The sequence below is a fragment of the Eubalaena glacialis genome, chromosome 3, assembly GCF_028564815.1.
Source record: "Eubalaena glacialis isolate mEubGla1 chromosome 3, mEubGla1.1.hap2.+ XY, whole genome shotgun sequence".
NCBI lineage: Eukaryota > Metazoa > Chordata > Mammalia > Artiodactyla > Balaenidae > Eubalaena > Eubalaena glacialis.
In genome coordinates this window covers 107507768-107524126 of record NC_083718.1, presented here as the reverse complement: position 1 = coordinate 107524126, position 16359 = coordinate 107507768, and the positions used below count along the sequence as shown (strand labels likewise).

The 16359-nt window shown below is 40.3% G+C and overlaps 1 protein-coding gene across 1 annotated transcript in view; it reads right to left on the bottom strand.

Annotated features, from left to right (window-relative positions):
- The window catches only part of PLPPR5 (phospholipid phosphatase related 5), a 123082-nt gene extending 107005 nt beyond the window's left edge, over nt 1-16077 (bottom strand). The window contains exon 1 of the mRNA XM_061186285.1: nt 15826-16077. Within this exon, the coding sequence (XP_061042268.1) occupies nt 15826-16062 (237 nt within the window). The 5' untranslated portion in view covers nt 16063-16077. The remainder of the gene's footprint in view (nt 1-15825) is intronic.
- Nucleotides 16078-16359: the final 282 nt, after the last annotated feature.

The following is a 16359-nucleotide window of genomic DNA, read 5'->3' as shown; positions in this document are numbered from 1 at the left end:
CCTCTGTCGTCAAACCCATATCAGGCATCAGGGCTGCTCTAGATCCCTTTTCTTCTGGGGAAACAAAAACAAAAATAAAAACAAAAACAAAAACCAAAAAACACACACACCAAAATCTTGTGGTCTTTCTGAACCTCCCATCTCTTTTTTCCTATGCCCAGCTTTTCCAGACTTGGCCAGCTTATATATTGCCAAAGCGCTGCTTTGTTCTAGCCATGCCATTAACCTGACTGCTTTTACGTGCTTCCTTTGCAACCTTTAATGTGTCTCCTCTTTACAAATCCCTTTAAGTTCTCCCTTCCCAGTAGATGAAGCCGAGACACTAGCACACTCACATCATAAAATTTATGCAAATCCAATTAATCCAATCAAAGCTTGTTTGTGTAAAAGCCTGTCTTATGTGCTCTTTAAAGTCATTCCCCATGAATGGAAATCTTAATTAGATGACTAAATTTAGAAGGATAGAGCATTTTGCAAGAAAACCAAGCACACTTAATCCTTAATGCCATAAACTGGAAAATCTGAGTTTCACCTACCAAGAATGATACAGGTCCATTACACATAAATTTTAACCCGTGCTTTCGAAAAGAACTGCACGCTCATGTCCTCACATTTCTAGAGCAACATGTAGATGCATATTTTTCACTTTAGTATCCAATTTAAAATGAGAAGACTGAAGACATTTACTACACAGGTGAGCACACCTGTTATGTAATTTATAAAATGCAAGTCAAAATGACCTAATTATAGAAGCAAAACACAGCAATAGTAACAAAAATATCCTAACCAATTTAAATTTTAAATGTGCTTACTAACATAAGCTTTCATAATTATACAAATATGGATCTTTTAGCATTGTCCATGTTGCAAATAATGATTTAAAATCATGTAATATATGTGTCGGGGGGTTAACTTCTCAGTAGCTATCTAAGAGTTTATTTCACAATGGTATGTTTATTTAAAACAAGGAAAATATAAGTACTCTGGAACACACTTGCCAGCCAAGACCCATGTGATGAATATTGCCGTAAAACTCTAAAAAGTATTCTAATGTTTCTCCTTTAGTTTACTAAATTAAAAGCAGTCACAGAAATAAAGTTACTTTGTAAGACAGGTAGATTTAGATGTCCCATTTTGCAGACAGATCAAGTGAGCCTAAGAGGTTAGACTGTGTATCACAGGTTTACCTCTTCAAGCTGATAAGGGAATTTAGACTTCAAACTCTGAGTATTACTGTAATGTACTTTTTACTAAACACCTTTATGTTCTGAACCTAATTGCCTCTGTGTTAGACACCTTTCCATTCCAGACATTCTTGGAGTTTCTTCAAACAAGAAGGTTTCTCCAGTCTAAATGACTTTGTGTTTGTTCTTTGCTTGGAACACCCTTGCCTCACGTCCCTGACTAGCTAACATCACCTGCTCTCAGAAGTCTCTTTCACTCCCTTCTTCGCTTTCCCTCACCCCAGCCCACTGTCAGTTATCAGGATTAGTATATTTTAACTCTTCACACACATGGGGCTGAGTTCCTTGAGGACCGGAATCCTTTCTTCCATTTGAATGTGTAGAATCGCTTACACACACAAAGCCTTGTCCGGGGAGGACTGGTAAATGTTTTCTAAAGAATACATGAAGAAATGAATTACTGAATACCAGGTCATTGTGCTTTAATGTGATTGCTAGGAGACCATTTCATTTGCACCCATTTGTTTCAGAGAGGAACTAATTTGCGCTTGTTTGATATTTTACTCTAATTGGGAAATCCCCAATTTCAATGAAAATTATCCATAAACAGTAAAATCCTAATTTCATTTTCCTGGTTCCTCCTGAAGTTAATTGAAGTTGTAAGTGATTTGCCTGCCCCAGCAGCACTGAATCTTTCTTTACTCGTTAATGTCATTCTCTAAAGCACCACTAATTTTTATCACTCTCCAAGGAAAGAAACTCTCCTCAAAAACAGTTCCATGTATTGAGTCAAATGTTTCAACTCTTAATCTATGGTTACTAATGAAAATGTATACAGTATGATTCAGAGACCCTGAGTGACAATAAAATCATGACTCATCTCATTTAGAAGCCCTGCCAGCCATCTGAATCCTCCTTCAGAACACCAAAAAAGTTTTCCAATTTACCATACATGCAAATTTCACACGGAAAATGTACTGGTGGTTTAATTTACAAAATAGAATGGAAGATGATATGCTCTTTAAGTCAACCAATTTGTTTTGAGAAAGTAAAGTATTGAAATAAAGAAAATGTCACACGATGAAGAAAGCATGTGCTACATAAAAGCTTAAGTAGTGACAATTTAAGTTACAAAAGTATGTGCAACGGACAATTAAAGACATGGGGAAATGAAATAGTGGTTACAGAGCAAAACTTGATGATGTTAAAGATTTTTAAAACAAAATGATAGGTGTTTGAAATATTCTTCATATGAAGTAAATAAGATTTATTTTGAACTACATTCTATATAACTTCAAGTAAATGAAAAAAATGAAGTGAGTGTACATGGGGAAAATATTTGAAATCAGGGATCACTGGCAAATAAAGTAAAATATTAAAGATGGGTTTAGGAAAAATAATCTGGACTTTACGATTTAAGTATCTGTGAACGGGTAAAATTATAAATAATTTTAATTTATGCTTCTCTAATTCTCTTATAAAATACACAAATAATTACTTACATCTACTATTTGAAAGGCACTCTATTAGGCATTATGTGATGAGCAAGAGTCAAAGATATACGAGACATATTTGCTGTTCTATAAGCATTTATAATCTTTTGACGGCCATAGTATTTGAATGTAATTAACTATAATGCATAGCCATGCAGTATACTACATTGTACATGCTACATACAATTGAAGCATTTTAATAGTCATTTGACTCCAAGAGGGCAAATACAGTTACAAGAGGTTGCCTGGAGTTCTGTCTTAAGGACTGAAAGCCCAGATCAGTCTCAGCTGGTGAGAAAATGCCACAGTCTCTTAGCAATGTCTGTTGTGGCCATGGGAGCAGAACAGTATACATCATCATACAGTGCTTCTGCCTACTTGACGGAAAGTTTAAGCTACTCCCTTTACAGATGAGATAACTAACCACAAGGTGACTGGATATTGATCCCAAGGCTAATGCATTAAGAAAAAAACTGTATGCAAAATTCCTGCTCTATTTGCGAAGGGTGAAAGTACACCTGAGACACATCATTCAGTGCTGGTGCCACACCTTAAAAACACAGGACATCCGAAGTGAAGTCAGATGTGAGTGGCCAAAAGGGTAAAATGGACTCAAATCCATGCTATGTCAAGATGAAGACTTTAAGTCTCAAGAAAGGAAGAGTCAGAGAGAAACCATCTAGGTGGTTCCAGATGGTTTCAAAAGGTGAGAGAGACCACTGAGCAGAAGACAGGGAGACAGACTTTCATTGTAATACAGAGCGTCCTAATTGTCAGACTTGTTTCATGCACAGAAAGAGCTGCTCCGGGGGCCATGAGTCAGTTTTCTGCCCTGGGTGAGGTTCAAACCCTTTCAAACCAATTAAGAGCTGCTCCGGGGGCCATGAGTCAGTTTTCTGCCCTGGGTGAGGTTCAAACCCTTTCAAACCAATTATCTAATGATACAGAGGCGGGAACGCTACTTGACTTTCTCAAGGTCTCAAAGGTAGAAAGCAGCAGAGCAAGGAGGACAGCTCAGGTCACCTGCCTGTGAGTCCAGTGAGTCACTGCTCCTTTTATTTATTTATTTTAATTTCAGATTATTGTGAAACCTTCGAATACAAAATTTATTACCAATTCTCTGCATTCACTATTTCCATAAAAGAGTACATTATTACTACTGATCCTTTTCTTTTGTCTTGCTTTCTCTCCAGCTCCCCATCCCACACCTGCAACTACTCCTGTTTTATGGAAAGTATATAAGGGGAAAGACTTATATTAAAAGAAAAAGGAGTTTATAGGAAAGATAGATTACTATTGACTAGACACATCAAGGAAAGAGTTATGAAAGAGGTATGATTGAAGTTGCCCAAATTAAAGAATAGAGATCATTTAACAGATGGAAACAGCAGAGAGAATTACAGAAAGCAGACAGAACTACAGAAAGCAGAGAGCTGAGCTTTCTCAGGTCACTGCTGTTTGTCAGCAAATGGCACCACAGGATTGGACCAAGTTTTGAGAATGTCTCTGAGTTCCTTCAAAAAAAAGAGAAGACTTCAAAACATATAAATATATAAATGTCTATCCTTTTTCCTGAAATATATTTATACCAATAGCTTTTCCATGCCTCTAACTAGTTGCCAAACTTATGCCAAACTAGTATGCCAAACGTAATAACTATGTCTTGAATGCAGTAGATAGGCTATATATCAATTATATGTAGTGTGACAATTTTATTGTGTTATGTAAAAATCACATTAAAAGAACTTAAAGTCTGGGAGGTATGGATGGGAGATTGAAAGGCAGAAGAAGGCAAAATCGGTATTTCTTCATCACTTCTTTCCTCCCTCCTCAGGCAACACCTCTAACAAGAGCTCTCCTCCATGCTTTTAGCTCCTGTGAAATACATCATTTTAGGTTCCAACTTCTGCCTCAAGCTCTGATAACCCCATCTCCTTCCTTCGTCTCTCCAGCCTTGGCAGTTGTAGTAGTGGCTTTCTGCTACTGTATAAACTCTGGGTGGTCTCACCATTTCCTGTTCAGCTTCTCAACTTTCCCATCACCTGTGTAATCAACTCCCTAATTAAATTCCCTCAGTTTTAAATTTAACAAAAAAGAACTTAAACGTCTGCATATTAAAAATGGTTAGGTTTGGGGCTTCCCTGGTGGCGCAGTGGTTGAGAATCTGCCTGCCAATGCAGGGGACACGGGATCGAGCCCTGGTCTGGGAAGATCCCACATGCCGCGGAGCAACTGGGCCCGTGAGCCACATCTACTGAGCCTGCGCGTCTGGAGCCTGTGCTCCGCAAAAAGAGAGGCCGCGATAGTAAGAGGCCCGCGCACCGCGATGAAGAGTGACCCCCGCTTGCCGCAACTAGAGAAAGCCCTCGCACAGAAACGAAGACCCAACACAGCCAAAAATTAATTAATTAGTTAAAAAAAAAAAAAATGGTTAGGTTTTTGTTATATCCACTTGTGGCAAGTTTCAAATGTAGTTTTACTTTTTGTCTGAAAAGATTTGATGTCAGCAACATAAAAGAAGGCATAATAGAACCAAGCGATTTGGGAATTAAATGCTCTTTTTCCTTATCTGTTACTATGTCTTCACTATCACAGATTAAGTGTTAATTGTAAATACAATATTCAGGAAAATGTTTTCAATCAGCACTATAAAGTCATAAGGAAAAAGCTATCATAATAATCACATACTCTTCATCTCTATCTCCCAACTAATACTGCTATGCAGAATGATTTGCTGCAGGCGGCCTTAACCTCTCCGGGAGATGACAAAAAATTTGGTACTGGAGAAGAGAACCATCTCTGTGTTATTCAAAGCTCATATGGAGACATTCTGCCCAGGTATGTCACTTCCTTGCTGTGGGGTCATGGGCTAGTTGCTTCATCTTCCTGTGCCTCAGTGTTCTCATCTGTAAATTGCGATAACAATAGTGCCTACCTCTAATGCTGAGGATTAAATTAGTTAATATGTGTAAAGTACAACAAGGACTGATGTATACCAAGTGCCCATATATGTCAGCAATTGGTGTAATTTCTCATTAGCTGCATGGCCTTGGGCAAGTCATTTAATCTCTCTGGCCATTCATTTGGAAATTAAGAGATGAAACTAAATGATCTCTAAGGCCTCTTTCATGACTAAAAAGTCCCAGCTACAAAGAAGCATAATCTCTCTCACAGTGGATTCACAAATCTTTTCCGAAAATGGAGTGGCAGAAAAAGCCTGACAGTGTGGCTTGAATAAAGTGTCTACTGGATTCCTCTATCTGTATTCTAGACTGAGTCCCAGGAAAAAGGAAAAGGAGACCCCCCAAGGAACCATGTGATGGAGCCAGCAAGAAGAAGAAACAAAGGTCTCTTTGTGAAAGACCAAAAGGGTTGTCACGTAGTTTTGACTAAGTCTCTTCATTCATTTTAGTAACTGAGTAAACCCCACACTGGAAAGGCACGTGTGAAGGAAGAGGTCATTGCCACCAACCCAAAGATAGTGTTTTGTTTTTTGACTGGAAATGTCAGGAGCTCATTTTAAATTACAAGATGAGGCCCCAGGTGCACTGCCTTTATCCAAGACTGCTCAATTTTGCTGTTTGGGAGAACATGGCATTCTGCTTTGATGAGATCTCTGGAAATACAAGATGCTTCTCAGTGTCAAGAGTGCTTCTGTGCACCCCAGTGTGAGAAAAAGCTAAATCTGAAATCTCGATTAAAAAATCTCGATAGAAAAGTACAGTTTCTGCTGGCACTACTGAGAGCACCCTTTCAAAAAAGGGATCATTATGCTAGAAACACAATACACAATTTCCTCAACATAGCAGGGCTGGTTATATCAACACAATCCTTAGAGAAGAAATGCCGTAAGTTATTTTGGTAATATGCAGATATGTCAGGACTGCATTTGTATTTAACCGCCCCATGATTTCAGGAGTGTTTTACTTCCTGACACTGCTTTGAAAGATTTGGAAAAGGGGAAGATCGGCTCTAATTCTGGTTTTGGGATTTGGAGCAAGTAACTTCTGTAAGCCTTATTTCCAAGGTATGCTACACATGGAAGGTACTCAACAAATATTTGCTCAGGGAAAGAAGGAACGAGGAAGGGAGGGAGGGAGGAAGTCCAGAAAGTCACAAGCATTTTATCAGAAAGGTCACACTCCAAAGGGGCTGCTGTAAGTCTTTTTGCTATCAAATGTTAATTAACAACTAAATTAGCATTGTAGATATAAAATGATTTTTTACTGATGAAAGTAGTGACTTTTAGTTAGCATGGTAAATGCTAAAATGGACTCTTAATTGGTGAAATTCAAGCTATTGAACTGGATTGACTAAAATAGTTTGGAGATACTTCGTACCCTTGAATGATCAGGGTATAAGACTCCAGGGAGGCCTGTAACCCATACCCCAGTGACTTGTTCTCAATGGATAGGAAGGGTTCTGCTTAAAGCATGTCAGTCTGGGGACACAGAATCACACCTTGGCTATGCTGAACCTTTTATACAGGGTTTATACACTTAAAACCCATCAAAGGACAGAGAACTGCCAGTTCATTAAACTTACAGAATAGGCTGTACGGAATATTTTGCCTATTTTAATGAATGGTTATTAAGTAACTGTGTGCTCAGCAGAATTCGGTCATTATAACCTCATCATCACAAACTTCGATTAGTCCCTGCATAATTTATCCACCAAAAATAACCAAAGAGTTGGGCGTGATGAGTCAGATTACAAAACCCTGATTTTGAGATGCTCAAGTCTAGTGATGGAAACATGAATAAAATTAAATACAACATAAAACACAATATAAGATTATTTTAATGCCGTAATGTGCTAAAGCCACAAAGGAATCATAGAGGAGAATGCAGCTACCTCATCTGGGAAAAAGGATCTACTTAGAGGAGTTGGTGCTAGGTCTGAAAGGATACAGCAAAATGTTTCAGAAATATTCTTTTTCCTGAGGGGAAGGGTGGGGGAGCACTATAAAGGTTAGAAGCAAGGGAGATAAAAATGAGTTCATACAAAAAATTACAAATGTATTAAATACCAAAAACACATATACACACACACACACCTTCCACTCACACATGTTCTCTCAGTGAGAAACGTCCACCAAGACTGTCTTTAAAGTTTTAAACGCACCTGATCTGGAAAAAAAATCTCTAGGATTCTGTTTTTACAAAAAAAATGGTGATTTTACTGACAGTGGTTCTCAAACTACATCTGTCATAATAAGACTAAAAAAGTAAGTAGCCTGCTGAGTGAAAACTGGCATTCTCAGAAATAGTTTAAATAGTACTGAATATAGAACTCCATTTCACATATTTTACAATATCTCCCATCAAAATGATAAGTCTTATGATTTTCCAAAGTCTGTTTAAAAGCTCTTCCTAACTATAGGTTAAGATCTCTGACATCAGAACTTGCCTCCTCGAACTGTATGGATGGCAATGTTGAGCTGGGAGAAGCAAGTTCTATTGGCTATTCCACTGGTCTTAGGAACCAATGAAGTTTTGTCTTTGAACACAGATTTTATTTTTTTAATTTTTATTGGAGTATAGTTAATTTACAATGTGGTGTTAGTTTCAGGTGTGCAGCAAAGTGAATCAGCTATACATATACATATTGAACATAGATTTTAAATTCCCCTTTTCATGTCTGGTTGTAACTGAGCCTATACATTTACAAGCATAAGGACGCTGTAAAGAGCACAGTGATACATAATCAATATGCTTTAACTCTCCTCTGCCTTCTAGGAATGCCACCATTCAGGCTATGAATCAAATTAGTGGGCAATGGCAGGTAGCCAAGGGAGCATCGGATTTGAAGTAGTAGATTCAGATCCTAGATGTGGCATTTACCGAGTGGAGGAATTGCATTAAGCTCCCTAGATGTGTTAGTTACCACACATAGTACCTGAAATAGTTAATGTGAAGAGTAAATGGTTTACCACATCCATTCAACAGAAATGATTAAGGACACCTGATGTCCTTTTGCTGCGTAGCACCAATAAATGTTATTGGCATTTATGTTAAAAGAGCAGCTATCACTTAATGCATGTTTATATTTAATTCTTAAAAGACAATGTTAAGTATCATCTCAATTTACAGACAAGAAAGCTGAGGCTTGGAGAAATAATTTCATGCATAGTGTTTGAACACTTGAAGGGCAGTGAATATGCCTCCCTCATTATACAAGTCAAGTAATAGCACTGTGCCTAGCACATAGTAGATGCCTTATCATCATTTCAAACTTTTACAAATAATGACTTTTGGGCACAGTACAAATTTAAAAATGAATATGATACAATGCACACTTAACAGATGGTAGCAACATTGCTCCCTGGAAACATTATTTCTTTCAAATTACACAAATGGGATGATTCTTTATAATAATCTTGACAGTAAGAGCTTATTGAAACATTTTGAAAAACAGCATTGAGTATTGGAGTAATAGTCTGTAATAATTAGTTAGGCCATCTCATACTGTTGTCTTTTTATTTTTGCTCTTCTTTCTACAAGAAAATAAGAAAAGAAGTATAAAAACCTTTTCCATTTTTCTACTCCACAGAGTAAGTGTATTAGGCTGACAAAGCCATGCTATAAGCAGTCTAACCATCTCCAATGAACAAGCAGCTACACAACCCATGTAATCTGCTCACATTATGTTTTCCTCATATGCATGAAGTGACTTATTGTCTCCAAGGTGCATTTACATCCGTTTGATTCTCAAGAACAGTTCCAAAAGGTAGGAAAGGCAGGAAGGAATAAGTCAACATTTTTCAGATAAGGTAACTGGTGCAGAGAAGCAACAGGGATAATGAATGACAGGGGATGGAGGGCGAGGGGGAGAAGGGGAGAGGCAAAGGAAGAAGGGGAGTGGGAGGAGAAGAGGCAGAAGGGAGGGGGAGAGGCAGGGAGAAGGAAAGGGAAAGGAAACGCAAGCTGGTTTAAGGTTCCTGGGCCTTTGCTACCACCTACCCCCATCACAATCTCCTAATCAGTATGCAAAGGGGACGGGATGAATGAAAAAAGAGAGACCATCAAAGGAATGCAGGGAGGAGAAGGGAAAGAGGGAGGGTGAACGTGAATGAATGAATATGAATGAGAATATCTAAGTAAAGCAAGGGCCTAAGAGACATAAGGAGGAGTTTAAACAGATCCATAAATCCTCAAAGAGTAGTTCTTAACTTTTAGGAATCTTGGGCATTTCTGACAATCCGATAAAGCCATGGAGGCTCTTACTAGAAAAATGCGTACATACGCACACACATACATACATATGTACATAAGGTATTTTATAATACAATTTCAGTGTGTTCACTGCCCTCCCCACCCTCAAATCTAGTGCTAGGTCCCATTTTAAGAAACATGTCTTAGGGGGCAAGATGGGAATAAAGATACAGACCTACTAGAGAATGGACTTGAGGATATAGGGAGGGGGCAGGGTAAGCTGGGACAAGGTGGCATGGACATATATACACTACCAAATGTAAAATAGATAGCTAGTGGGAAGCAGCCGCATAGCACAGGGAGATCAGCTCGGTGCTTTGTGACCACATAGAGGGGTGGGATAGGGAGGGTGGGAGGGAGGGAGACGCAAGAGGGAAGAGATATGGGGACATATGTATATGTATAACTGATTCACTTTGTTATAAAGCAGAAACTAACACACCATTGTAAAGCAATTATACTCCAATAAATATGTTAAAAAAAACACAACAAAAAAGAAACATGTCTTAGAAACAGAGGTCCCCTCAGCTCTCCGTGCACTGCAGTTTGCAGGTCTAGAACCAGAGGGTGGTTCCACAGAAAAGCAGGTGCCTGAAGCACTGTGCCAATGTGTGCCACAGAGATAAGAAACTCCAGATCAGAACAACAGAAATATCTCTGAATCCCTCCCGCTGCCACCAACCTCTCCACAACATTTCAAGCTTAATAGGAAACAAAACAATTTCCTACACTACACATTGAAACCACTGTCTACACCAGAACACAAAGTTTCCAATCAAACCAGAAAAAAATGAAATTGAAGATAATAGTTTTGAGAAAAATTTGACCCTTCTAGTATTGAATCCCTATGACTAAATATCTTTAAAGATTTGTTTAATGTGTAAGGATAAAGGTACATAACAAAAGAACTAAATGCACAGGCTTTGACGATTCTAGCACTGTCATTGTGGGACTCTGGACTGGTCATCTCACCTTTTTACATCCAAGTCTCCTTCATAATTTTATTGTGAAGATTAATTATACTAATGGACTGAAAAAAATTAATACAAGTCTGACATCTAATCTCACTAAACATCCTATTTCTCATTTATAAAGTGGGCTTAATGATAGTGCCTACGTTTAAAGACAGTACTATCATGGTGAACATTAAATGAAGTAACACATTAAATGTACATTACACAATGTCTGGTACATAGGAAATATTAGCTATTGTTAGCCCACTGAAGAAATGGAGGAGTCGTCAAAGGCAGAAATCACTGACTTGACTGGAAGAACAGAGTTCTAACTGAGTTTTACTGTTCTTGCTATTCAGACTCCCCAATTTTTGCAGGTGATGGATTGAACTAGGTGGCTTCTGTCCACCTCAAATATTTTAGCAGCCCTGGAACCCACTAACAAAGGTATTTTGCTAGGTGCCTTAAATAGGTTGTCTTGATTAATTATCCCAACCTTGGGAGGACTAACAGTAGCTAACACATATTCAGCTGGGCACTACTCTGGTACTTAAATGTCAACTCATTTTATACTCATAGGATTCCAGGAGTGGAGATGGGTGGAGATAGTAGTGTGCACCCAAGGCAAGGTTCAAGGAAGGAGAGGTCTATGGGAGAGCTTTAGGCTTTGATTTAACAAGATGGAGCTCTGGATATAAGATGCCTTTCTGTCACCATCTACTTCCACCACATTTAGTGATGCAACATCCTTGGTATAGCGGCAGTAGCTCCATGCCTCAGAGTCTTGGAACCCAGAGGGAGCTTCCTGGGGATGCAGGCATAAACAATCAGAGATGCTCCCTAACCCTCAGACCTGCCCCACTCAGTGTTGGTCTTCTCTGTCTTGATTCTGACTCTATGAAGAGGGATGGTCTAGCTTTGTCTCCTTCAAATCATCTGTGTTGCTCAGAGATCTAAGGAACAATAGGGGCTAGTGGCCACTGTAGCCAAATTTGGGGGGCAGGAACCATTGTCATCACCAGGTCTTTTAATCAATGAAAAACAAAGATCACTAATTAAATTTATATCTGTAAATTCTGTAGGTGGTGCTTTGGTAAATGCATACAGATCAAACTGAACAGTACCTGTTTTCAAAGAGTTTATAAACCATGACATCTTTGTAAATGAGCCCAAATTACAGGTGTTTTCTGAAAACACAATTAAAATAATAATATTTCACAACACAAAATAGACTCGGGGAAGAAGAGTGTAAAATTATCTTACACAGATATTTTAATAATAGAAGAGCCCTACACTACTGTCCCCAACATGTCCTAAAACACCACCCATCAGACAAGTCCCTACTCAATTCCCAACAAATGGAGAAAAACTCAGCCTGACGTTCCAGGACTCAGCAATGAGACACTAGTCTTCCTCTTCTGCCATATACCCCTGCATTCCCCACACACCACTCTTAGAAACAAGACAGACCAATCGCTGTTTCAAGAGTACAGACAGCATTTTCTGCTACCAAGCAGTCGCTCGTGTTCACACTGCTGCTTCTGTGATGTCCTGACTCAAACTCCATTTCAGCTCTCCTCAAGTCACATCTCAAAAGCCACCCTTTTCTTCATGAAGCCTTTCTTCTCCTCTCCAAATAAAAATGACCTTGTCCTCTTTGAACCGCCAGAGGTCTTTGCGGTATATATATATATGTAAATATGTGCATATAACACTTTTATTATGGTGATTTACATTATGACTTTTGGCATGATTACCTAATTTCCCAAATTAGCTTGTAAACTCTTAAGGATTAGTGGCCATGGTTTACTTCTGAAATTACCTTTATAACCACTACTCTGGCTGATGCTTGCAACACAGGAATTCAATAAGCATTTACTGAATTACTATTTTACTAATAGTGTTAATGAAATAGTGATCTCTTATGGAGTATCAACTATGGGCCAAGGATGATATTTATATATTATATCTCATTTAATATTCAAAATCCTGTGACTTAGAAAATTAAGGATTAAGGAGCTTTAAATTAGTTGTTCAAGGTTACACAGCAAGCAGAATCCCCAACTCTTACCATAACAGCAGGATGCACTTCGAATCTGAATCCAAACTTGTCAGACTCCAAACCTGTGCCCCAAGTCAACACTATTTAAAGAATATTTTGCTTTTAATTTTTAGATAAATAAATTTGGCAAATTTGAAACAAAACCACAGATTGTGGCAGTGAGGAGAGCTACTTTTCAAAATTAACTTTAAGGATTAGAATGAGTTTTGAAGATTAAAAATATATATAATGAAGAATCTGTATCACTGCAGTCCAAGAAATGTAAAAGATGGGGAAAGGGACCATTTGAGGCATTTATTTAGAAGAATGATTTATGAGTAAGCTGAATTTGCATATTGTAATAGAAAAGGCGCAGGTTTGGGAGCTTGACACAGTAGGGTTAAAATTCTGGGTGTAATGTTTTTAGCCTTGGTCCTCGGGCAAGTTACGTAACCTTCCTAAACCTCAGTTTTCCCAAAGGGTAGGTGACAGTAATAATAACTGCTTTCATAGATAATGCAAGTATTAGATAGGTATAGGGTATATAACCCAACAAATGATGGGTACTACTAACATTATTATTAATAATATTGTTTTCATGCAAAGTGACTGTGCTAGGCCAGTGTTCTTGAGAAGAATGGAAAAGCAGGGCTGCCATTACTGTTCCCAAACTTTCACACTATGAGAGTGTAATATTGGGAAGAGCAGAAGCGGAAACAAAGGCCAGGAGCACAGCTAGCCTGAATATCCAACATTTCCTTCTCTTCAGACTGACTCCCAAATTCTCTCTCTTGTAACTAATGAACTGAAAATCAAAACATGGAAATCAAGTTGGATCCTCCCTTTTAAAATCTCTCAAGAATATTCTAGATCCCCACCCAAGCAGCCTTTCTCATCTTCTTTCAGAGAACATATTTTTTGGAAGTAGGACAAGCAGTATAGCATTTGGCATCAGTCTCACAGGCATCAAACACCACACTCACCATTTTTGTTTTCAGGTGCTTCTAGTTTATTATCTGATCCTCAGGGTCCTCAAATGTTAACTGGAGAGACTATCTCCTGGAAGGGATGCTCTGAGAAGTATATGTGGCCATGACTATTCAGTGCCCAGCACAAAGCAGGCGCTCAATAATGACTAATTAATTCCCTTTCCCCTCTGTGGTTCCCCGTAAGTGGAGAATAATCAAATTCTTTGGGCAAATATGTTATGCCTCTAAATGGCACCTGACACCATGGATGGATGGTTAGGATCTGAAAAGTGCTATCTCATTTAAATAAGACACAGAATGGTAATCACCAAGGGATGAGTTACAGACATTACTGATTATGGCTGTACCCAAACCAGTGTCCTGAAAGTGACAGGTTTTTTTCTTAAAAGAAAAAAAAAAAAATCCTTGAAAAATCCCTGAGCTATTCAGTCTCCTAGAAAACACGTGTCTGGAAACCCAACATCTGCAGAAAGCAAAAGGGCCCAAGAATGACCAATTTATTTTTTTCTCTTACAGCTTTCCAAATAGAGGAGAGAGAACACAAACATGAAGCTGGATTTGGGGTTTCTGATATATTTTAGCAAATTACAACTGAAAAAAAACAAAACAAAACATTTTCTGGTGCAAGGTCTAACACTTTTCAAACCAGTATGCTGGAGCCGTATTTGAAGTCAACTATCACAGTACCTGTGATAAAGTTACTTTGAAGTTATCAAGAAGTTCCTTGGTTTGTGGAATTCCATTATGTGTGTTAGGAACTTTTCATTATTTTGTAAATTATTAACTCATTTCCTCTAAAATCAAAGAAAACATGAATATCCAAACCTAACAGATAAAACAGATATTCTTAACATTCATTATTGCAATTTACACATTCAACCACTGGGGAAAAAAGTCCCTTTCCTTTCCCTCTTCATTTTTAATTTCCTATTAGTTATCTGTTGAGAGAGAGAGAAAGAGAGAGAAAGAGAGAGAAAGAGAGAGAAAGAGAGAGAGAGAGAGACAGATGACCTGTACCACAGGAAGGGAACCTCCAATACTTTGACAGTATTAAAGGAACCATAATCATTGTTTTCTGAAAAAACACCACCAATTCTCCTACCTATAACTTTGTACCACATTCACATATGTAAATTATTATACGATTATCATTCTAATAATTACATATGTATATCTGTGTATATATATGTGTGTGCATGTGCCCGTACAGACACACACACAGTTCATAAATCCAAAAGGCATTCTCAGAAAAGCTCTATGAGAAAAGGACTTAAGCCGCCCAGGGAATGGAAGAGCGTTTAAATAAATCTTGTAATTTAGGCACAGCTCCTGCTTTTCAGCAAGCACTGCTGCTGGAGCCTCTTCATTTAGGAGGTCTCATATTCTTTTTTAGATATTTGTTCCCTGGTCAGCTTAGTCTAATTGGCACTTCCTTTCGAAAGGGAAGGAGGCGGTAAAAAGGGAATTTGCGCCCCGACTCTGGAAGCAGGAGTCCCTTCCACACCCCAGCAGTTGATCGCCGTCTCCCCTCCCGCTGGCCCCGCTGCTGCTCATCTTCCAGTCGCAATGTGAGAGGTGGCGGCCAGCGGAGCAAGGCCACAGAGTAGATGAAGTCAAGATTCAACCGGATAACTCACCTCCTCCTCAGCCCGACTCCCACCATTACCGTCTACAGCCCCCTTCCCTCCCATCCCCCTCCGTGTCACGCTAAGGTGCGGCCACCGCGGGGGGTAGCGGGGGTGCGGGGGTGGCAGGTGGGGAGAGCTGGGGGCTTCCTTCGCACCCACCCCGACGCGCCCTAGAAGAATGTCCTCTGGGGAAGGGGCTGCCGCCAACTTGGAGGAACTTAGAAGGCAAAGGCCGCCGCGCCCCGACCTCGGCGGGGCCTCAACCCTGAAGGCGAGGGGCGGAAAAGGGCAGTCGGGGCGAGGGCGGGCACCCCCGGGCTTACCACGAGCACGGGGACCCCGGCGGCCAGCGAGTAGAGGAGCACGGGGGGCACGGCGCTGCTGTCCTCCGGGCCCGGGTAGGGCTTGCGGTAGGCGCTGTCGTGGCAGAAGAAGCCCTGCACGTTCACAGTGAACGTGTCCGTGTATTCGAAGTAGTACGCCAGCATCACCGTCCCTGCCATGATCACCATCTGGAAATAGAGCATGCTGCTGGTGAGCGCCGCGGGCAGCCGGGGCATGCACGCCTCCCGGGCCGGGCCGAGCCGAGCGGGCGGCGGACTGGCCCCCTCCCGGGTCCGCCGAGGCAGCCACCGGGGGCGCGGCGGCGGGGGCGGCGGGAGGACGAGGCGCGGGAGGCAGGATGGAGCCGCCGGAGGAAGAGGCGGAGGCAGGTCCGGGTTTCGAGGCGCCGGCGGGCTGCGGAGGAGGCGGCTACCCCCGGACGAACTCCCGCTCCCCTCCCCGCCCCCTGCCCGCCGCAAGCACCGCCCGCCCAGGCGCGGGGTCGCGCGGGAGGGCGGGGAGTCCCGGGCGGC